We start from the raw sequence: 23,440 nt of genomic DNA, 5'->3' as shown, positions 1-23,440 counted from the left end.
CATCCATGGCTCCTCCCTTCCCTTCAAGTGGTACTTTGAGCAATGCCTCTTGCACTTTCAGGTGGCATGTGACTCTCCTTAGGTACAATAAAAATATCTTTGAAAATGCAATGTGACTTCTTGGTTGTGATTTGGTCCACACGCCCTCTGTGTCATCTGTCATGCAATTCTTCGGAGACTGGCAATGCCTCCTTTGCTGGGACGGTGCGAGAAGGAGGTCGGGATGCCCAGCTCTAGTTCAAAGCTTCTGTCTACAAAGATACCAGATTGGAATCACTAAAATGGTCCCGCAGTGAACAACCTTACCTTCGATTTGGGCAGCCTAATGTGCAAGCCTTCCTCAAGGCTGTATACATTGAGTACAAGTGCCACAATAATCCCAGCACACTCTTTATGAACTGATTATACTCAGCAGAGGTCATATCAACCCCTAGGGCTGATGGTATTATGTAGGCCATAAAATCGACCCTCCAGGTCTCCTTGCCCCTCTCTTTATCTCTAAATCTCGCTCCCTGCCTCTCTCTCTCTCTCTCACCGAGTCTCTTTCTCTCTCTCTCTCTCTCACATTGAGTCTCTTTCTCTCTCTCTCTCTCTCACACACACACACACACACAAAAGTATTTCGAAGCATACTGTGAATGCCAGTAGCTCACTTCCCTGGTTTTCTCATTCTGTCTCAAGACCGTTCCCCAGTATGCTCTGAGGTAAGACATTCTGAACACACTAGCTTCATGCCCATATTTCCTACTCCCATGTGATTAGACTCGGCCAATAATGAAAGAATTCTGATATTGACCAATGAAAGCCCATACGCAACTATATCTGTATCTCTGTCTACATCTGCATCCACCTCTATTTGTCTAGAGAGTGTATCACTCTATAGATATATCTAGTCCTAAAAATCCCTGCCCATCTCTCCTCCCCTAGGTTCCCCTTTGGCCATGTCTCTCTATATTACAATCTACCTGTAATCTCTGTAGAGACAGGGAAAGAACGTGTTTCGCTGGCTGAACGTGTTCGGATAGAGCTTCTGAAACAAGAGTCTGGCCACGGTGGGCTCAAGACAAATGGGACTGGCTCTTTAGCAAAGGAAGCCACCTGGAGGAACGGCCCTTTTAAGAGGGAAGAGGAAAGCTGTCTCAGGGTGCCTGGAAGCCTCAGTTCCGTTGTGTGCCGGCCTTCCGGACGGTGTAGCTACATCGAAGAGGCAGGTTTCAGTCCTGTGAGGATGCAATGCTGACTCCTGCAGAGGAGTCTCAGAGCCGGGGCTGGGCCATCGGAGCCTACACTGTCAATGGATGTCCTGGGCGAAAACACATCTGGGCGCTCTCAGGAGGCCCTGGCTGCTCTGCATAAGGCAGCTGCCACGCTCACGAACAACCTGCCAGACGAGGTGTCCTAGTGGGAGCTGGTGGATGTCTGACAACTAGCACGTCTGCAGGAGTAGCACTCTACGGTGAGGTTCCAGGTGCTTTTCTCTGCAAGGAGATCCGCACCCAAACCTGGAAGAGCCGCCATGAGCCCAACAAGATGATGGCATCGCCCTCTGATGTCCCGTGCCTCACAACTAGGGTCCGGGATTCGGATATATTGAACACATCCTCCTGGGACTCTTAGGCCACGTCCAGTCCCCTTGGCATCCACCCTCGGGCTCCACCTAGTGAGCACCTACATGTGGGCAAATAGTTTAGGAAATATACACATCAATGAATAAATAAATGAATGACTATACACATAAGTAAATGAAAGAGAGAATCAGAGAGTAAGGATGCCATAGCGGGCAGATTGGACATTTGGCCTCTGGAGCCAAGATCAGAACTTTGCTCCTGTACCAGGTTGGGGGTTTTATGCTTTTGGGGAAGGCTCCGCAGTTAGGGCGTCATCCCTGCAAACGAAATTGACCCCTTCGTGGAGCCTCCCTGCCCACCTGACACCTTCTGCTGTATGGCAGCTCTCAAACGCAATCCTGCTGAAACCCACGGTCTGAGAACAACCTATTAAATGGGAAGGATCCTGTCGTTCCACATCACCTTACTTCTGTTTATATTTACTTCCTTTTTTTTTTTTTGTGATTGCAGTAACATTGGTTTGTAACGTTGTGTAAATTTCAGGCATACCGCTATTTCTGCATTGATTACACCACGTCCACCACCCAAATACTAATTACAGTTCATCACCACACACATGTGCCTAATCATCCCTTTCACCACCCCCCTCCTCCCCTCTGGTAAGCACCCATCCGATCTCTGTCTCTATGTGTTTATTTGTTGTGGTTTTCTTCTTCTACTTTTGAGTGAGATCGTACGGTATTTGACCTTCTCCCTCTGACTTATTTCGCTTAGCATAATACCCTCAATGTCCATCCATGTTGTCACAAATGGCTGGCTTTCATTGTTTCTAAGTGCCCATCAAGGGACGAATGGATGAAGAAGTTGTGGTATATATACACAATGGAATACTCCTTACTCGTGTTTAAATAGGCGATGTTTCTTCTATGTCAAGCCGGTGGCCTTTCTGCTACCTAAAAATACACACACACACACACACACACACACAAACACAAAAGCACACTCCTCCCTAGTACTATTTTAAAATAATTGAATGCATTTAGTTTCTGGTATAAATAGTCTCATCTTCACTTGATTCTCCTTAGGCTTATTTTCTTCATCTTAGCACACTGAGTTGCGTTTTACAGCCTTGGGTGGCAAAATTATACACTAGTGTTCGAAGGTTGGTCGTTTGGTTGGTTGGTTGCTTGCCTTGCTCGCTTCGCTCGATTTTGGGGGTTTCCTAAATGTTATCTGGAGCTTATACTCGGTTGAAATGATTGACTGGTAACACTTTTTTATCCAACCATTCCTTTCCACCACAGCTGTCACATCCACCTTCTAAGCTATTGCTTTTATAAACCCCTCACTTTTTTTAAACATAAATCGGCACTTTTGGTTTCTAGTTTGTTTTCATTTTCTATGAAAGCAAGGTCTATCTTCAAAGACATGGGACTCCTGTCAGCATTCTCATGTTCTTTGAATTGTCTTCCCCCTCTCCCGTGTTGTTAAGCAGTGCTATCCTTTTCTGACCTCTTGAATCTCTTGACCTACCCTGACAATAGGCATCAAGAACAGTAGAAACCAGCTAGAGATAGTCTGTTTCCCTTCCTTCAAACCATAAAAAGTATTATGTTTCATTCCGACTTTTGAGGGTTTGACAGCAGACAATGCTTCAGCCTCCATTTCGACGTGCATGACCTGGGTTGGCCTCAGCCTAGCCTTCAATGCCCTTGGGCATGACTCATGGGTAAAACCCAGAAAATGATTCACCTGTTGAATTTTAAGTATTCTTTCTTCACCCGAAAGTAAAAGGAAGTGCTTCGAGGTTGGAAAAAAGTGCATTCCGGGGCATGCTGAGGGAAATGTGCAAAGTACACGATCAAAGCAAGGCTCTCCGTATTGGAAATACGACCGTTATCCGCAATCACGGAAAACCCAGAGGAATGGAACGTATCAGGGAGCAAACTGTTTCTACGTGTGCAAAGTCGTCAGCCTGAAGTCAAAGTTATACTGGGAAAAGGATTATGACGGTTGCAAAGGTCCCCGCTAGCCTCTCAACTGGCCCTTAACGGTCAACTTCCACCTGTTTGGTGGGATCCCCGCAAGGTCATAAATCTTTAATGAAGCGCTACCATAGGAAGCTATTGAAAGAAATAGGGGCGGGCCAAGCTGGGCCTTGATAAGCCCTGTGCTTCCGGGTACCGCTCAGTTGGCCAGCCGTCTCTGTGGAATCCAAGTGACTCTCCCAAGATGGATTCGAGCAGCTCATTAAGCGGTAAGTTCCCATCTGCATCTCGGCTCTGTAGTCAGATCATCCAAGAGCCTTCATGCTTTTCTAGCTTTCAAGAACATATCAATTACCAGGCTGGATGCAGGGACCGATTGTCTAGGGCTCTGTTTCAGCGACACTTTGTGGGCGACAGAGGGATTGTGTCGAGACAAGCTTGGACCTGGCTTCCTTGGAATGAAAATCCAAGTTGATAGCCGTGATTTCCATCAATGGCTCCTCTACTGAAAGTCTTCAAGTTGGCTCTCTGGTGGTAGAGAACAGCACATGAATTATCAAGTATTTCATGTCTAATTTTAGAAGTATATCTTTCATTCACACGGACGAAAAGTTGCATGCTGTGGAAGGGGGACTTGTCGTTTGTCTAAAATTTAAAGGAGCTCCTTGTTCTTTCCAATAACATCCCTTGTTATTGGAGGGATGTTATTGGAAGCCAACGTTCTGTGGCTTCCCCATTCTGTTTGCATGTAATTATATGGATTACTTGCGTGTGGTTGGTACCTTCCCTAGGTCGTTGACTATCGTCCTTTCCACAAGGCGCCCTCCTTGTGGACCGGCCTGTTTCCCAGTCAACGTAACCTTAGGTGCATGCTTTAGTTCAAAATGGACAGCACTCCTCAGACTTGGAAATGTTCCAAATGGCGTAAAGAGAAGAGCTAGGCTTGCACCACCGGTTTGCATCCCTATGGAAGCCTTCCTAGTACGTTTACCCTCTTCTCTCTGACAGGCCGGCACCCAAGAGGATCCCGGCGAAGGAGGACCGTTTTGAATCCGAGTCAAAGGGATGCTCTGCAAGCATTGTTTCAACAGAACCCCTACCCCGGGATCACCACCAGAGAACGACTGGCCCAAGAAATTGACATTCCGGAAGCCAGAGTCCAGGTAGGCTTGAGTTTCTCTCTCATCCTCTCCCAGGCTCAAGGTACAGACACAATCGGAGCTAAGCAATCTGCAGTCAGTCTCTTTGGTCAGGGAGTTGGCTTAGAAGCTTTTTTCTGCTTGTGTCATGCCATGCGAAGAACGCAATCACAACAACAAGACACGTGTCTATGCCTTTCACCAACGCTGGAAATCTTGGTTTGGTGTACTCACTGATGGAGGAAGGGAGTACACTGGGTCATTCACCAGAGAGCCAAACGTTCAGTCATATGTGGTCACTCGAGAGGATTTAAGCCATGGGGTCAACATGGTCGTGATATGTTGCGCTTGATCACTGCCGTCGCTACTACAGAAGACGGAGTACCCTGCAGCACTGAGTCCTCTGGTTAAGAGTTGATGGGTGTCCCGGGTTCTCAGACCGGTTTTTGTTTTGTTTAGACACTTGCTTTAGTGCTACCAAGGGTTTCAAATGGGTCGGGCACATGGGACAGTTTAAAGCCCAACCCCATATTGAATGATTGTCCAAGCAGTGGTCGATAGAGAAAGGAAAGTCAACCTAATGTCTCCCCTGACCAAAGAGACAGCTGGGAAGTACACGCTCACTCTAGGAGAAGCCGGCTTCAGATCGCCAACCAAGAGTTTAAGGCGACTTAGCAGAGGCAGGTATTGAAGGTGGGGTTTTTGGATTTGCTCTAGTCCCCGATGAGCCATGGGGTATGGGGACTTCAATTTGAGGGCCTGCTCGGGAGGAGGCCTATTTCATCCTCTTGACGCTCCCCTTCTGGGTGTCCAAGACAACACTGACTCAAATCCTAGTACTGAATGTGCCTCCCTTGGCAGCACTTGGCCATAGGTGGTTGAGTGCCTCTGGGCCCATTTGAATCCATGGTCAGGCAGGAAAGTCCCCGAAACCATAAAGGATGAGGCTGGCTGTGCCTCGGCATTTGTCCCTTTACTCCTTGCCCCCAAGGAACCACCTGTCAGGTTTGAAGTAAGTCACCAAGGAATCAGATGTAACACTTGAGCACAATGCCTGGGACATTAGAAGAGGTCAACAGACATTGGATGTCTTTCACTCTAGACATTTTTCCTGAGAGTAGTCAAATTTTCCACACGAAACCGTCAGAAATGATTGGTGGAAGAGAATTTTAGAAAACCACTGCTCTTCTGTCTCTGGTACTGAGGAAAAACGTACCTCATCCTATTGTTTATGAGAGTGACACTCGGTTCCAAAATAGATATGGGTATGTCAGAGCCTCCTAACCTAGAGGTGACTGTGGAATGAACTCAGTAAGAGCGAACTCTGAATGAGTATCTCCCTAACAGCACAGGCTAGTCATTATTGACCTCCTGCTGTAGTGAATTCATTAGTGGGGCACTTCCCAATGTATTGTGTGTCAGGAAATAGTATTGCCTGTGGGAACAAGAGACAGGTGAAGAAACGGTAATCAGGCACTGAGCACAGCAAAGATGAGGCGCAAAGAGCCAGAGAGAGCAAGGGAGAGAAGAGGGAGGGGGGAGAGAGGGAGACAGAGACAGAGAGACAGGGACAGGAAGAGAGAGAGACAGAGATGGACAGACAGAGAGAAAGAGAGACAGAAAGACAGAGAGAGAAACTGGTATGGTTCAAGAAAATAGGAGAGGGAGAGTGAGGACACGTTGGCGAGCTCGTTCTGCCTTTGGCAAGGCAAGCGTTGTCTCCTCAATCAGGGGCATTCACTTTGGCGAGCAGGGAGATGACCAAAGAAGCAATGACTCTTTCCACGGATTGCAGATTGTGTCTTTTCCCACATTTCGTGCTCTCCTTTGGAGAGGAAAGCATTCTCCTTTGGATAATATAGTGCCTTCGAATTATAAACGTGTCCACTCTGGGCAGACAGCTATTTCGGGGTTTTCCTTAGTCAGTTAGTTAGTTAGTTCTTAGTTAGTTAGTTAGGTTGTTTGTTCTCTTTTGAATCACTGCAAAAGATCTCTGGAATTCTGCTGACAAGAGTTGCTTAACAGGGCCGGCCCCGTGGCTTAGCGGTTAAGTGCGTGCTCTCCGCTGCCGGCGGCCCGGGTTCGGATCCCGGGTGCGCACCGAGGCACCGCTCCTCCGGCCATGCTGGGGCCGCGTCCCACATACAGCAACTGGAAGGATGTGCAGCTATGGCAGACAACTATGTACTGGGGCTTTGGGGGAAAAATAAATAAAATCTTTAAAAAAAAAAAAAAAAAAAAGAGTTGCTTAACAATTGATTCTTCTTCTGGCACTCAGATTTGGTTTCAAAACCAACGCAGGAGACATCTAAGGCAGGGCCGATTGGGGTCCACAGACTCTGCGGGAGAAGGGCAATTGCATGGAGTGGAGCAGCCTCAAGCTCGCACTGCAAGTGAGTACTCAGCATTCCAGAAGCATTTGCTCCGAGGATCTCCTTCCCAAGGAAAACTCACTGCAGGGGGTTGCCAAATGTTTGGCAAAGAGGGCTTAGGAGAAGAGCCAAAGATATCTTCTTCCGGCTCCCTCAGTGTTCCAGATAGGAGCACCGTGTCCCTCTTTGGCCAGCGGGCTGTTTCTTGGCCAGGAAGGGTTTGAATCCTCTGCTCCCAAAACTGCTAGGAAGTGCAGACTCCTCTTCTCCCATCACCTCGGGGGTTTTCTCCAAGGGCTACGTAGCACTGGTCAATGACTGTCTCAGAGGACTCAGTGGGAGGAAAGGTGGTGGGAAAAAAATATAGATGTAGATACATGTGCACACACAAACACACAGACACACACACACCAACTTCTGTTTCACGTTGAATGTGCCATCCGCCTAAAATGCCTCTTTTCTTCCTTTGTTCCCCTTTAGAATGCCACCCAAAAGAAGGCAGGAGACAGCGGACACGCATCACTCCATCGCAAACCAGGATCCTCGTTCAAAACTTCGAGAAGAACCGATTTCCCGGCATTGCTGCCAGGGAAGAACTGGCCAGACTAACAGGCATCCCAGAGTCGAGAATTCAGGTAAGTTCTCAGTGTGTGACACCCGGTTTGTCCCACGTGGAAGGGGTCTTGGCCGTTTAGTTGCTGCCGGCTAAAAGTGGGCTCTTTGGGGTCATCCCGCTGATCCAGGGCCAAGACATGGTGTGGAAAGCCCTGGCCTGGTGAGTGAGAGTCCACCCGAAGGAGGAATTTCCGAATCGAATTGGTGGTTGTGCCCATGCATGTAAAAGCAGTGGCAGGACAAAAGTGGGAAACTGTGAAGGCCGCTAGCTATTTTGAGAAAACCCTGTCTGTCAGGGCTTCTCAAGCTTAGCAGTGCTGGCATCTGGGCCCAGAGATTTCTTTGTGGTGAGGGGGGGAGCTGTCCTGTGGGTGGTGGCACGTTGCTCAGTGCCTTGGGCCTCGAGGCCCTAGGAGCCCGTAGGGACCCTGCCCACCACGCGACTCTAGCCCTTTCCCCTCCCTTCTGCCCCTCCCCCCTGAAGATAAGCTAATCATCTAGGGTCATTGGCCTTATCCTGGCTGGGGGTGGGGGCACCTTCACGGTTGGTTGTGAACTCTTGCTCTCCCTAAGTCATGGAGACAGTGGTTTGGGGTACATAAACTAGGAAGCAGGTTCGTAGTTGTTTCGAGACAGAGCCTCTGAAACACTCTCACTTGGATCCAAGAACCTGTGGCTCTGCTTCAACGGGCTGACAAGGCCCTGTGTTCTTGCCTCCGTTCTCCATGGATGGGGAGGAAACTGAACCACTTCGGGAGAGCTCCTTTTCTGACGCAGCCATGGAAATCGAGGGCCCATTCTAGACCCAGGTGTTGTTCACCTGGATTCGGTGGCTGCCTGTGTCTGGACCTCCCTCCACAATTGATTGGCTTGTAGACGTGTCAAGTGGAGATGTGTGCTGGAGGCATGGGTTTCAACCCAGGCCTGAACCAGCAAAGGCATCTGAGCCAGAGAAGGTGACTTTTCATTTGCATCACAGCCATTGGCAGACAGGGGATAGCTTGGTTTTGAGGAAGGCCTGTAGAGCTGACAACTTGGAGTCTTCTGGGTAAGGAAGGGGAGGGGGGCCTCTTAAGTATTTACCTCAAGACTCATAAGGTGGGTGATACGAAGGCATGGACTCCCAGGGAGTGAGAGGGCAAGAGAGCTAGGGGGCAGGGTGTGAAGGGCCTGCCATTCTAGAAAATCAAGGTGGGATCCACACTGTTAGGCAGGTGTCAGCAGTTGCCCTGAACGGGCACCCAGTTTGCAAGGACCAGGTGAAAGGTATAGATAGAATCCCCTTGAGATTAGGCCTCACGGACATTGCCCACTGCCTGACGGATCGGGGGGCAGATAGAGCTGGAATCCCTTACTTCTTCTGATGTCCATGTCTCTCTTTTTGTGTCCTAGGTATGGTTTCAGAACCGAAGAGCTCGGCACCCAGAGCAGACCAGGAGTGGACCCGTGAAAGCCTTGATGCAAGGCCCCAATGCCAGGCCTCCTCTGGCTGCTCTGCAGGACCAAAGCAACCTGTCCACTGTCCCCAGCAGCTCACCTCCTCTCCCTGCCTGCAATCCTCCCAGGAGCATCCAGTCGCTTGCTATAGCAGCTCCTCCTCTCTACCCGACGTGCTTCCTTCCTTGGTTTTCTCCTGCTGCCTCTGTGGGCCAGTCCCCGGGGCCCCTGGTGGTCCTGCCCACGCAGCCTGTGCAGGGAAAGGAGAACACTCACCCTCCTGGGACACTTGCGTGCCACTGGTCAACCGGACCAACTCTGGGAGGGGCTCTCCCGCCTGCTCACCCTCCTCTCCTGCCCCCATACCGAGGAATATGCCAGGAGCACAATGAGCACACTGGCATGGCAGCGCTGCCCTTCCAAGACTCCCCTCAGCCTGACCCTGACAATCCTAAGCAACAGTTGCAGGATCTGGCTCAGCCAGGCACATCCCACGCTATGCAGCAGTGGGGCGAGGGGCCTCAGGTTGTCACGGCCGGAGAGGAGCCTCAGGAAAGGGCAGTTCTGCAGCCTGCGCACACTGACACACACGTGTGGCAGCAGCAGGTGTTATCGGCCAAAGAGCCCGCTCCTCCGCCAGGCCAACAGCACCAGCGCTCTGCAGAAACCTCCAGCCTCTTAGATGAACTCCTCGCAGATGCAGAGGTTCAGGAAAAGGCACAACCTTTTCTGAATGGGGATCTGCAGGCAGAGGAGCCTCCAGGAACACCGGAAGAACTTCTCAGCGGAGAAGAATTTCAGGCTCTGCTCGACATGCTGCAATGCTCACCAGGGCCTCCGATTTAGGGGCAGGAAGGCATCATTTCCCACACCCCCATTCAGGCTTCTCCTCCAGTGGTGCCAAGCCAGCATGACCAGGAAGGAGGAGAGACAAGGAACACTCAGCGTGGTCAGGAGGGAGGCCAAGGCTGGAAGCATTGTCCATCACTTGGAATCCCAAAGGGAGCATGTCCCCCTGTCCTGTGGGCCCCACTGCATTGCCTCCACGACTGTTGCCAAGCTCCACAGGGCCTCTGGAGGCACCATGGGCACCAGGCTGTGGGTGCCCTCCCTGAAGTCTGATGGAGCTAAAGCCTTGTCAGGACAAACGTGACCTCCTCCTCTCCTCGGCCATCTGGACCATCCCGGAACTGGAACCCAATCGAGGCCAGGGCCATAGGTCTAAGAAGGACACACGCACGCGTGTTTCCCTTCTGGCATGCCTGGAAGTCAAACGTGACCTCAGCTTGGGGCATGCTTAGAAAAGGAGGGCATGCTACATTTCTTAAACGAGTGAGTCCAGGAAGGTGAGATTTTATCCTAGCTGTGAGTTTTGAACCTGGCACCTGGCAGCGACTTCAGTCTCCATCTATCGATGATTCATTTGAAGATCAAGTCCATACTCCCATGGAGTCTTTGCCTAGGAGTTTCCCTGGGAGCATTGAACTTGTACAGAAACCGGCAGGGAAAGATACAATAGCAACACCAAGCAATCACTCAGGAAAGTGGATGAAGCTCACTCTTCGGTCATTTTCACATTTGTGCATGTATGGGCATGAATAGCTCCCTATATTCTTTCCTAGTGTTTTGTAGAGAAGGTGTCCGTTATCTCAGAGCCCCTCGGCAGTCTTCCTTCATCCATGGCTCCTCCCTTCCCTTCAAGTGGTACTTTGAGCAATGCCTCTTGCACTTTCAGGTGGCATGTGACTCTCCTTAGGTACAATAAAAATATCTTTGAAAATGCAATGTGACTTCTTGGTTGTGATTTGGTCCACACGCCCTCTGTGTCATCTGTCATGCAATTCTTCGGAGACTGGCAATGCCTCCTTTGCTGGGACGGTGCGAGAAGGAGGTCGGGATGCCCAGCTCTAGTTCAAAGCTTCTGTCTACAAAGATACCAGATTGGAATCACTAAAATGGTCCCGCAGTGAACAACCTTACCTTCGATTTGGGCAGCCTAATGTGCAAGCCTTCCTCAAGGCTGTATACATTGAGTACAAGTGCCACAATAATCCCAGCACACTCTTTATGAACTGATTATACTCAGCAGAGGTCATATCAACCCCTAGGGCTGATGGTATTATGTAGGCCATAAAATCGACCCTCCAGGTCTCCTTGCCCCTCTCTTTATCTCTAAATCTCGCTCCCTGCCTCTCTCTCTCTCTCTCACCGAGTCTCTTTCTCTCTCTCTCTCTCTCACATTGAGTCTCTTTCTCTCTCTCTCTCTCTCTCACACACACACACACACACACAAAAGTATTTCGAAGCATACTGTGAATGCCAGTAGCTCACTTCCCTGGTTTTCTCATTCTGTCTCAAGACCGTTCCCCAGTATGCTCTGAGGTAAGACATTCTGAACACACTAGCTTCATGCCCATATTTCCTACTCCCATGTGATTAGACTCGGCCAATAATGAAAGAATTCTGATATTGACCAATGAAAGCCCATACGCAACTATATCTGTATCTCTGTCTACATCTGCATCCACCTCTATTTGTCTAGAGAGTGTATCACTCTATAGATATATCTAGTCCTAAAAATCCCTGCCCATCTCTCCTCCCCTAGGTTCCCCTTTGGCCATGTCTCTCTATATTACAATCTACCTGTAATCTCTGTAGAGACAGGGAAAGAACGTGTTTCGCTGGCTGAACGTGTTCGGATAGAGCTTCTGAAACAAGAGTCTGGCCACGGTGGGCTCAAGACAAATGGGACTGGCTCTTTAGCAAAGGAAGCCACCTGGAGGAACGGCCCTTTTAAGAGGGAAGAGGAAAGCTGTCTCAGGGTGCCTGGAAGCCTCAGTTCCGTTGTGTGCCGGCCTTCGGGGGACGGTGTAGCTACATCGAAGAGGCAGGTTTCAGTCCTGTGAGGATGCAATGCTGACTCCTGCAGAGGAGTCTCAGAGCCGGGGCTGGGCCATCGGAGCCTACACTGTCAATGGATGTCCTGGGCGAAAACACATCTGGGCGCTCTCAGGAGGCCCTGGCTGCTCTGCATAAGGCAGCTGCCACGCTCACGAACAACCTGCCAGACGAGGTGTCCTAGTGGGAGCTGGTGGATGTCTGACAACTAGCACGTCTGCAGGAGTAGCACTCTACGGTGAGGTTCCAGGTGCTTTTCTCTGCAAGGAGATCCGCACCCAAACCTGGAAGAGCCGCCATGAGCCCAACAAGATGATGGCATCGCCCTCTGATGTCCCGTGCCTCACAACTAGGGTCCGGGATTCGGATATATTGAACACATCCTCCTGGGACTCTTAGGCCACGTCCAGTCCCCTTGGCATCCACCCTCGGGCTCCACCTAGTGAGCACCTACATGTGGGCAAATAGTTTAGGAAATATACACATCAATGAATAAATAAATGAATGACTATACACATAAGTAAATGAAAGAGAGAATCAGAGAGTAAGGATGCCATAGCGGGCAGATTGGACATTTGGCCTCTGGAGCCAAGATCAGAACTTTGCTCCTGTACCAGGTTGGGGGTTTTATGCTTTTGGGGAAGGCTCCGCAGTTAGGGCGTCATCCCTGCAAACGAAATTGACCCCTTCGTGGAGCCTCCCTGCCCACCTGACACCTTCTGCTGTATGGCAGCTCTCAAACGCAATCCTGCTGAAACCCACGGTCTGAGAACAACCTATTAAATGGGAAGGATCCTGTCGTTCCACATCACCTTACTTCTATTTATATTTACTTCCTTTTTTTTTTTTTTGTGATTGCAGTAACATTGGTTTGTAACGTTGTGTAAATTTCAGGCATACCGCTATTTCTGCATTGATTACACCACGTCCACCACCCAAATACTAATTACAGTTCATCACCACACACATGTGCCTAATCATCCCTTTCACCACCCCCCTCCTCCCCTCTGGTAAGCACCCATCCGATCTCTGTCTCTATGTGTTTATTTGTTGTGGTTTTCTTCTTCTACTTTTGAGTGAGATCGTACGGTATTTGACCTTCTCCCTCTGACTTATTTCGCTTAGCATAATACCCTCAATGTCCATCCATGTTGTCACAAATGGCTGGCTTTCATTGTTTCTAAGTGCCCATCAAGGGACGAATGGATGAAGAAGTTGTGGTATATATACACAATGGAATACTCCTTACTCGTGTTTAAATAGGCGATGTTTCTTCTATGTCAAGCCGGTGGCCTTTCTGCTACCTAAAAATACACACACACACACACACACACACAAACACAAAAGCACACTCCTCCCTAGTACTATTTTAAAATAATTGAATGCATTTAGTTTCTGGTATAAATAGTCTCATCTTCACTTGATTCTCCTTAGGCTTATTTTCTTCATCTTAGCACACTGAGTTGCGTTTTACAGCCTTGGGTGGCAAAATTATACACTAGTGTTCGAAGGTTGGTCGTTTGGTTGGTTGGTTGCTTGCCTTGCTCGCTTCGCTCGATTTTGGGGGTTTCCTAAATGTTATCTGGAGCTTATACTCGGTTGAAATGATTGACTGGTAACACTTTTTTATCCAACCATTCCTTTCCACCACAGCTGTCACATCCACCTTCTAAGCTATTGCTTTTATAAACCCCTCACTTTTTTTAAACATAAATCGGCACTTTTGGTTTCTAGTTTGTTTTCATTTTCTATGAAAGCAAGGTCTATCTTCAAAGACATGGGACTCCTGTCAGCATTCTCATGTTCTTTGAATTGTCTTCCCCCTCTCCCGTGTTGTTAAGCAGTGCTATCCTTTTCTGACCTCTTGAATCTCTTGACCTACCCTGACAATAGGCATCAAGAACAGTAGAAACCAGCTAGAGATAGTCTGTTTCCCTTCCTTCAAACCATAAAAAGTATTATGTTTCATTCCGACTTTTGAGGGTTTGACAGCAGACAATGCTTCAGCCTCCATTTCGACGTGCATGACCTGGGTTGGCCTCAGCCTAGCCTTCAATGCCCTTGGGCATGACTCATGGGTAAAACCCAGAAAATGATTCACCTGTTGAATTTTAAGTATTCTTTCTTCACCCGAAAGTAAAAGGAAGTGCTTCGAGGTTGGAAAAAAGTGCATTCCGGGGCATGCTGAGGGAAATGTGCAAAGTACACGATCAAAGCAAGGCTCTCCGTATTGGAAATACGACCGTTATCCGCAATCACGGAAAACCCAGAGGAATGGAACGTATCAGGGAGCAAACTGTTTCTACGTGTGCAAAGTCGTCAGCCTGAAGTCAAAGTTATACTGGGAAAAGGATTATGACGGTTGCAAAGGTCCCCGCTAGCCTCTCAACTGGCCCTTAACGGTCAACTTCCACCTGTTTGGTGGGATCCCCGCAAGGTCATAAATCTTTAATGAAGCGCTACCATAGGAAGCTATTGAAAGAAATAGGCGGGCCAAGCTGGGCCTTGATAAGCCCTGTGCTTCCGGTACCGCTCAGTTGGCCAGCCGTCTCTGTGGAATCCAAGTGACTCTCCCAAGATGGATTCGAGCAGCTCATTAGCGGTAAGTTCCCATCTGCATCTCGGCTCTGTAGTCAGATCATCCAAGAGCCTTCATGCTTTTCTAGCTTTCAAGAACATATCAATTACCAGGCTGGATGCAGGGACCGATTGTCTAGGGCTCTGTTTCAGCGACACTTTGTGGGCGACAGAGGGATTGTGTCGAGACAAGCTTGGACCTGGCTTCCTTGGAATGAAAATCCAAGTTGATAGCCGTGATTTCCATCAATGGCTCCTCTACTGAAAGTCATCCAGTTGGCTCTCTGTTGGTAGAGAACAGCACATGAATTATCAAGTATTTTATGTCTAATTTTAGAAGTATATCTTTCATTCACACGGACGAAAAGTTGCATGCTGTGGAAGGGGGACTTGTCGTTTGTCTAAAATTTAAAGGAGCTCCTTGTTCTTTCCAATAACATCCCTTGTTATTGGAGGGATGTTATTGGAAGCCAACGTTCTGTGGCTTCCCCATTCTGTTTGCATGTGATTATATGGATTACTTGCGTGTGGTTGGTACCTTCCCTAGGTCGTTGACTATCGTCCTTTCCACAAGGCGCCCTCCTTGTGGACCGGCCTGTTTCCCAGTCAACGTAACCTTAGGTGCATGCTTTAGTTCAAAATGGACAGCACTCCTCAGACTTGGAAATGTTCCAAATGGCGTAAAGAGAAGAGCTAGGCTTGCACCACCGGTTTGCATCCCTATGGAAGCCTTCCTAGTACGTTTACCCTCTTCTCTCTGACAGGCCGGCACCCAAGAGGATCCCGACGAAGGAGGACCGTTTTGAATCCGAGTCAAAGGGATGCTCTGCAAGCATTGTTTCAACAGAACCCCTACCCCGGGATCACCACCAGAGAACGACTGGCCCAAGAAATTGACATTCCGGAAGCCAGAGTCCAGGTAGGCTTGAGTTTCTCTCTCATCCTCTCCCAGGCTCAAGGTACAGACACAATCGGAGCTAAGCAATCTGCAGTCAGTCTCTTTGGTCAGGGAGTTGGCTTAGAAGCTTTTTTCTGCTTGTGTCATGCCATGCGAAGAACGCAATCACAACAACAAGACACGTGTCTATGCCTTTCACCAACGCTGGAAATCTTGGTTTGGTGTACTCACTGATGGAGGAAGGGAGTACACTGGGTCATTCACCAGAGAGCCAAACGTTCAGTCATATGTGGTCACTCGAGAGGATTTAAGCCATGGGGTCAACATGGTCGTGATATGTTGCGCTTGATCACTGCCGTCGCTACTACAGAAGACGGAGTACCCTGCAGCACTGAGTCCTCTGGTTAAGAGTTGATGGGTGTCCCGGGTTCTCAGACCGGTTTTGTTTTGTTTAGACACTTGCTTTAGTGCTACCAAGGGTTTCAAATGGGTCGGGCACATGGGACAGTTTAAAGCCCAACCCCATATTGAATGATTGTCCAAGCAGTGGTCGATAGAGAAAGGAAAGTCAACCTAATGTCTCCCCTGACCAAAGAGACAGCTGGGAAGTACACGCTCACTCTAGGAGAAGCCGGCTTCAGATCGCCAACCAAGAGTTTAAGGCGACTTAGCAGAGGCAGGTATTGAAGGTGGGGTTTTTGGATTTGCTCTAGTCCCCGATGAGCCATGGGGTATGGGGACTTCAATTTGAGGGCCTGCTCGGGAGGAGGCCTATTTCATCCTCTTGACGCTCCCCTTCTGGGTGTCCAAGACAACACTGACTCAAATCCTAGTACTGAATGTGCCTCCCTTGGCAGCACTTGGCCATAGGTGGTTGAGTGCCTCTGGGCCCATTTGAATCCATGGTCAGGCAGGAAAGTCCCCGAAACCATAAAGGATGAGGCTGGCTGTGCCTCGGCATTTGTCCCTTTACTCCTTGCCCCCAAGGAACCACCTGTCAGGTTTGAAGTAAGTCACCAAGGAATCAGATGTAACACTTGAGCACAATGCCTGGGACATTAGAAGAGGTCAACAGACATTGGATGTCTTTCACTCTAGACATTTTTCCTGAGAGTAGTCAAATTTTCCACACGAAACCGTCAGAAATGATTGGTGGAAGAGAATTTTAGAAAACCACTGCTCTTCTGTCTCTGGTACTGAGGAAAACGTACCTCATCCTATTGTTTATGAGAGTGACACTCGGTTCCAAAATAGATATGGGTATGTCAGAGCCTCCTAACCTAGAGGTGACTGTGGAATGAACTCAGTAAGAGCGAACTCTGAATGAGTATCTCCCTAACAGCACAGGCTAGTCATTATTGACCTCCTGCTGTAGTGAATTCATTAGTGGGGCACTTCCCAATGTATTGTGTGTCAGGAAATAGTATTGCCTGTGGGAACAAGAGACAGGTGAAGAAACGGTAATCAGGCACTGAGCACAGCAAAGATGAGGCGCAAAGAGCCAGAGAGAGCAAGGGAGAGAAGAGGGAGGGGGGAGAGAGGGAGACAGAGACAGAGAGACAGGGACAGGAAGAGAGAGAGACAGAGATGGACAGACAGAGAGAAAGAGAGACAGAAAGACAGAGAGAGAAACTGGTATGGTTCAAGAAAATAGGAGAGGGAGAGTGAGGACACGTTGGCGAGCTCGTTCTGCCTTTGGCAAGGCAAGCGTTGTCTCCTCAATCAGGGGCATTCACTTTGGCGAGCAGGGAGATGACCAAAGAAGCAATGACTCTTTCCACGGATTGCAGATTGTGTCTTTTCCCACATTTCGTGCTCTCCTTTGGAGAGGAAAGCATTCTCCTTTGGATAATATAGTGCCTTCGAATTATAAACGTGTCCACTCCGGGCAGACAGCTATTTCGGGGTTTTCCTTAGTCAGTTAGTTAGTTAGTTCTTAGTTAGTTAGTTAGGTTGTTTGTTCTCTTTTGAATCACTGCAAAAGATCTCTGGAATTCTGCTGACAAGAGTTGCTTAACAATTGATTCTTCCTCTGGCACTCAGATTTGGTTTCAAAACCAACGCAGGAGACATCTAAGGCAGGGCCGATTGGGGTCCACAGACTCTGCGGGAGAAGGGCAATTGCATGGAGTGGAGCAGCCTCAAGCTCGCACTGCAAGTGAGTACTCAGCATTCCAGAAGCATTTGCTCCGAGGATCTCCTTCCCAAGGAAAACTCACTGCAGGGGGTTGCCAAATGTTTGGCAAAGAGGGCTTAGGAGAAGAGCCAAAGATATCTTCTTCCGGCTCCCTCAGTGTTCCAGATAGGAGCACCGTGTCCCTCTTTGGCCAGCGGGCTGTTTCTTGGCCAGGAAGGGTTTGAATCCTCTGCTCCCAAAACTGCTAGGAAGTGCAGACTCCTCTTCTCCCATCACCTCGGGGGTTTTCTCCAAGGGCTACGTAGCACTGGTCAATGACTGTCTCAGAGGACTCAGTGGGAGGAAAGGTGGTGGGAAAAAAATATAGATGTAGATACATGTGCACACACAAACACACAGACACACACACACCAACTTCTGTTTCACGTTGAATGTGCCATCCGCCTAAAATGCCTCTTTTCTTCCTTTGTTCCCCTTTAGAATGCCACCCAAAAGAAGGCAGGAGACAGCGGACACGCATCACTCCATCGCAAACCAGGATCCTCGTTCAAAACTTCGAGAAGAACCGATTTCCCGGCATTGCTGCCAGGGAAGAACTGGCCAGACTAACAGGCATCCCAGAGTCGAGAATTCAGGTAAGTTCTCAGTGTGTGACACCCGGTTTGTCCCACGTGGAAGGGGTCTTGGCCGTTTAGTTGCTGCCGGCTAAAAGTGGGCTCTTTGGGGTCATCCCGCTGATCCAGGGCCAAGACATGGTGTGGAAAGCCCTGGCCTGGTGAGTGAGAGTCCACCCGAAGGAGGAATTTCCAAATCCAATTGGTGGTTGTGCCCATGCATGTAAAAGCAGTGGCAGGACAAAAGTGGGAAACTGTGAAGGCCGCTAGCTATTTTGAGAAAACCCTGTCTGTCAGGGCTTCTCAAGCTTAGCAGTGCTGGCATCTGGGCCCAGAGATTTCTTTGTGGTGAGGGGGGGAGCTGTCCTGTGGGTGGTGGCACGTTGCTCAGTGCCTTGGGCCTCGAGGCCCTAGGAGCCCGTAGGGACCCTGCCCACCACGCGACTCTAGCCCTTTCCCCCTCCCTTCTGCCCCCTCCCCCCTGAAGATAAGCTAATCATCTAGGGTCATTGGCCTTATCCTGGCTGGGGGTGGGGGCACCTTCACGGTTGGTTGTGAACTCTTGCTCTCCCTAAGTCATGGAGACAGTGGTTTGGGGTACATAAACTAGGAAGCAGGTTCGTAGTTGTTTCGAGACAGAGCCTCTGAAACACTCTCACTTGGATCCAAGAACCTGTGGCTCTGCTTCAACGGGCTGACAAGGCCCTGTGTTCTTGCCTCCGTTCTCCATGGATGGGGAGGAAACTGAACCACTTCGGGAGAGCTCCTTTTCTGACGCAGCCATGGAAATCGAGGGCCCATTCTAGACCCAGGTGTTGTTCACCTGGATTCGGTGGCTGCCTGTGTCTGGACCTCCCTCCACAATTGATTGGCTTGTAGACGTGTCAAGTGGAGATGTGTGCTGGAGGCATGGGTTTCAACCCAGGCCTGAACCAGCAAAGGCATCTGAGCCAGAGAAGGTGACTTTTCATTTGCATCACAGCCATTGGCAGACAGGGGATAGCTTGGTTTTGAGGAAGGCCTGTAGAGCTGACAACTTGGAGTCTTCTGGGTAAGGAAGGGGAGGGGGGCCTCTTAAGTATTTACCTCAAGACTCATAAGGTGGGTGATACGAAGGCATGGACTCCCAGGGAGTGAGAGGGCAAGAGAGCTAGGGGGCAGGGTGTGAAGGGCCTGCCATTCTAGAAAATCAAGGTGGGATCCACACTGTTAGGCAGGTGTCAGCAGTTGCCCTGAACGGGCACCCAGTTTGCAAGGACCAGGTGAAAGGTATAGATAGAATCCCCTTGAGATTAGGCCTCACGGACATTGCCCACTGCCTGACGGATCGGGGGGCAGATAGAGCTGGAATCCCTTACTTCTTCTGATGTCCATGTCTCTCTTTTTCTGTCCTAGGTATGGTTTCAGAACCGAAGAGCTCGGCACCCAGAGCAGACCAGGAGTGGACCCGTGAAAGCCTTGATGCAAGGCCCCAATGCCAGGCCTCCTCTGGCTGCTCTGCAGGACCAAAGCAACCTGTCCACTGTCCCCAGCAGCTCACCTCCTCTCCCTGCCTGCAATCCTCCCAGGAGCATCCAATCGCTTGCTATAGCAGCTCCTCCTCTCTACCCGACGTGCTTCCTTCCTTGGTTTTCTCCTGCTGCCTCTGTGGGCCAGTCCCCGGGGCCCCTGGTGGTCCTGCCCACGCAGCCTGTGCAGGGAAAGGAGAACACTCACCCTCCTGGGACACTTGCGTGCCACTGGTCAACCGGACCAACTCTGGGAGGGGCTCTCCCGCCTGCTCACCCTCCTCTCCTGCCCCCATACCGAGGAATATGCCAGGAGCACAATGAGCACACTGGCATGGCAGCGCTGCCCTTCCAAGACTCCCCTCAGCCTGACCCTGACAATCCTAAGCAACAGTTGCAGGATCTGGCTCAGCCAGGCACATCCCACGCTATGCAGCAGTGGGGCGAGGGGCCTCAGGTTGTCACGGCCGGAGAGGAGCCTCAGGAAAGGGCAGTTCTGCAGCCTGCGCACACTGACACACACGTGTGGCAGCAGCAGGTGTTATCGGCCAAAGAGCCCGCTCCTCCGCCAGGCCAACAGCACCAGCGCTCTGCAGAAACCTCCAGCCTCTTAGATGAACTCCTCGCAGATGCAGAGGTTCAGGAAAAGGCACAACCTTTTCTGAATGGGGATCTGCAGGCAGAGGAGCCTCCAGGAACACCGGAAGAACTTCTCAGCGGAGAAGAATTTCAGGCTCTGCTCGACATGCTGCAATGCTCACCAGGGCCTCCGATTTAGGGGCAGGAAGGCATCATTTCCCACACCCCCATTCAGGCTTCTCCTCCAGTGGTGCCAAGCCAGCATGACCAGGAAGGAGGAGAGACAAGGAACACTCAGCGTGGTCAGGAGGGAGGCCAAGGCTGGAAGCATTGTCCATCACTTGGAATCCCAAAGGGAGCATGTCCCCCTGTCCTGTGGGCCCCACTGCATTGCCTCCACGACTGTTGCCAAGCTCCACAGGGCCTCTGGAGGCACCATGGGCACCAGGCTGTGGGTGCCCTCCCTGAAGTCTGATGGAGCTAAAGCCTTGTCAGGACAAACGTGACCTCCTCCTCTCCTCGGCCATCTGGACCATCCCGGAACTGGAACCCAATCGAGGCCAGGGCCATAGGTCTAAGAAGGACACACGCACGCGTGTTTCCCTTCTGGCATGCCTGGAAGTCAAACGTGACCTCAGCTTGGGGCATGCTTAGAAAAGGAGGGCATGCTACATTTCTTAAACGAGTGAGTCCAGGAAGGTGAGATTTTATCCTAGCTGTGAGTTTTGAACCTGGCACCTGGCAGCGACTTCAGTCTCCATCTATCGATGATTCATTTGAAGATCAAGTCCATACTCCCATGGAGTCTTTGCCTAGGAGTTTCCCTGGGAGCATTGAACTTGTACAGAAAACGGCAGGGAAAGATACAATAGCAACACCAAGCAATCACTCAGGAAAGTGGATGAAGCTCACTCTTCGGTCATTTTCACATTTGTGCATGTATGGGCATGAATAGCTCCCTATATTCTTTCCTAGTGTTTTGTAGAGAAGGTGTCCGTTATCTCAGAGCCCCTCGGCAGTCTTCCTTCATCCATGGCTCCTCCCTTCCCTTCAAGTGGTACTTTGAGCAATGCCTCTTGCACTTTCAGGTGGCATGTGACTCTCCTTAGGTACAATAAAAATATCTTTGAAAATGCAATGTGACTTCTTGGTTGTGATTTGGTCCACACGCCCTCTGTGTCATCTGTCATGCAATTCTTCGGAGACTGGCAATGCCTCCTTTGCTGGGACGGTGCGAGAAGGAGGTCGGGATGCCCAGCTCTAGTTCAAAGCTTCTGTCTACAAAGATACCAGATTGGAATCACTAAAATGGTCCCGCAGTGAACAACCTTACCTTCGATTTGGGCAGCCTAATGTGCAAGCCTTCCTCAAGGCTGTATACATTGAGTACAAGTGCCACAATAATCCCAGCACACTCTTTATGAACTGATTATACTCAGCAGAGGTCATATCAACCCCTAGGGCTGATGGTATTATGTAGGCCATAAAATCGACCCTCCAGGTCTCCTTGCCCCTCTCTTTATCTCTAAATCTCGCTCCCTGCCTCTCTCTCTCTCTCTCACCGAGTCTCTTTCTCTCTCTCTCTCTCTCACATTGAGTCTCTTTCTCTCTCTCTCTCTCTCTCACACACACACACACACACAAAAGTATTTCGAAGCATACTGTGAATGCCAGTAGCTCACTTCCCTGGTTTTCTCATTCTGTCTCAAGACCGTTCCCCAGTATGCTCTGAGGTAAGACATTCTGAACACACTAGCTTCATGCCCATATTTCCTACTCCCATGTGATTAGACTCGGCCAATAATGAAAGAATTCTGATATTGACCAATGAAAGCCCATACGCAACTATATCTGTATCTCTGTCTACATCTGCATCCACCTCTATTTGTCTAGAGAGTGTATCACTCTATAGATATATCTAGTCCTAAAAATCCCTGCCCATCTCTCCTCCCCTAGGTTCCCCTTTGGCCATGTCTCTCTATATTACAATCTACCTGTAATCTCTGTAGAGACAGGGAAAGAACGTGTTTCGCTGGCTGAACGTGTTCGGATAGAGCTTCTGAAACAAGAGTCTGGCCACGGTGGGCTCAAGACAAATGGGACTGGCTCTTTAGCAAAGGAAGCCACCTGGAGGAACGGCCCTTTTAAGAGGGGAAGAGGAAAGCTGTCTCAGGGTGCCTGGAAGCCTCAGTTCCGTTGTGTGCCGGCCTTCCGCGGACGGTGTAGCTACATCGAAGAGGCAGGTTTCAGTCCTGTGAGGATGCAATGCTGACTCCTGCAGAGGAGTCTCAGAGCCGGGGCTGGGCCATCGGAGCCTACACTGTCAATGGATGTCCTGGGCGAAAACACATCTGGGCGCTCTCAGGAGGCCCTGGCTGCTCTGCATAAGGCAGCTGCCACGCTCACGAACAACCTGCCAGACGAGGTGTCCTAGTGGGAGCTGGTGGATGTCTGACAACTAGCACGTCTGCAGGAGTAGCACTCTACGGTGAGGTTCCAGGTGCTTTTCTCTGCAAGGAGATCCGCACCCAAACCTGGAAGAGCCGCCATGAGCCCAACAAGATGATGGCATCGCCCTCTGATGTCCCGTGCCTCACAACTAGGGTCCGGGATTCGGATATATTGAACACATCCTCCTGGGACTCTTAGGCCACGTCCAGTCCCCTTGGCATCCACCCTCGGGCTCCACCTAGTGAGCACCTACATGTGGGCAAATAGTTTAGGAAATATACACATCAATGAATAAATAAATGAATGACTATACACATAAGTAAATGAAAGAGAGAATCAGAGAGTAAGGATGCCATAGCGGGCAGATTGGACATTTGGCCTCTGGAGCCAAGATCAGAACTTTGCTCCTGTACCAGGTTGGGGGTTTTATGCTTTTGGGGAAGGCTCCGCAGTTAGGGCGTCATCCCTGCAAACGAAATTGACCCCTTCGTGGAGCCTCCCTGCCCACCTGACACCTTCTGCTGTATGGCAGCTCTCAAACGCAATCCTGCTGAAACCCACGGTCTGAGAACAACCTATTAAATGGGAAGGATCCTGTCGTTCCACATCACCTTACTTCTGTTTATATTTACTTCCTTTTTTTTTTTTTTTGTGATTGC

The 23,440-nt window shown here is 49.9% G+C and overlaps 2 protein-coding genes across 2 annotated transcripts; both read left to right on the top strand.

Annotated features, from left to right (window-relative positions):
- Positions 1-3,800: 3,800 nt before the first annotated feature.
- Positions 3,801-10,014, top strand: LOC147916741 (double homeobox protein 4-like protein 4). The gene is made up of 6 exons (XM_087432926.1): positions 3,801-3,825; positions 4,565-4,719; positions 6,449-6,518; positions 6,969-7,088; positions 7,548-7,702; positions 9,075-10,014. The coding sequence occupies exons 1-6, from the start codon at positions 3,801-3,803 to the stop codon at positions 9,963-9,965; spliced, it is 1,416 nt and encodes a 471-aa protein (XP_087289052.1). The 3' UTR covers positions 9,966-10,014.
- A 2,079-nt stretch (positions 10,015-12,093) lies between these two features.
- LOC147916740 (double homeobox protein 4-like protein 4) lies at positions 12,094-20,578 on the top strand. Its single transcript, XM_087432925.1, has 5 exons — positions 12,094-12,192; positions 15,292-15,513; positions 17,559-17,637; positions 18,110-18,264; positions 19,639-20,578. Exons 1-5 carry the CDS (start codon positions 12,094-12,096, stop codon positions 20,527-20,529), a joined length of 1,446 nt encoding a protein of 481 aa, XP_087289051.1. The 3' UTR covers positions 20,530-20,578.
- Positions 20,579-23,440: the final 2,862 nt, after the last annotated feature.

Source organism: Ceratotherium simum, chromosome 6 (genome assembly GCF_057802395.1).
Source record: "Ceratotherium simum simum isolate JZ-2026a chromosome 6, ASM5780239v1, whole genome shotgun sequence".
Lineage (NCBI taxonomy): Eukaryota > Metazoa > Chordata > Mammalia > Perissodactyla > Rhinocerotidae > Ceratotherium > Ceratotherium simum.
This window is presented reverse-complemented; position numbering and strand designations above follow the sequence as displayed.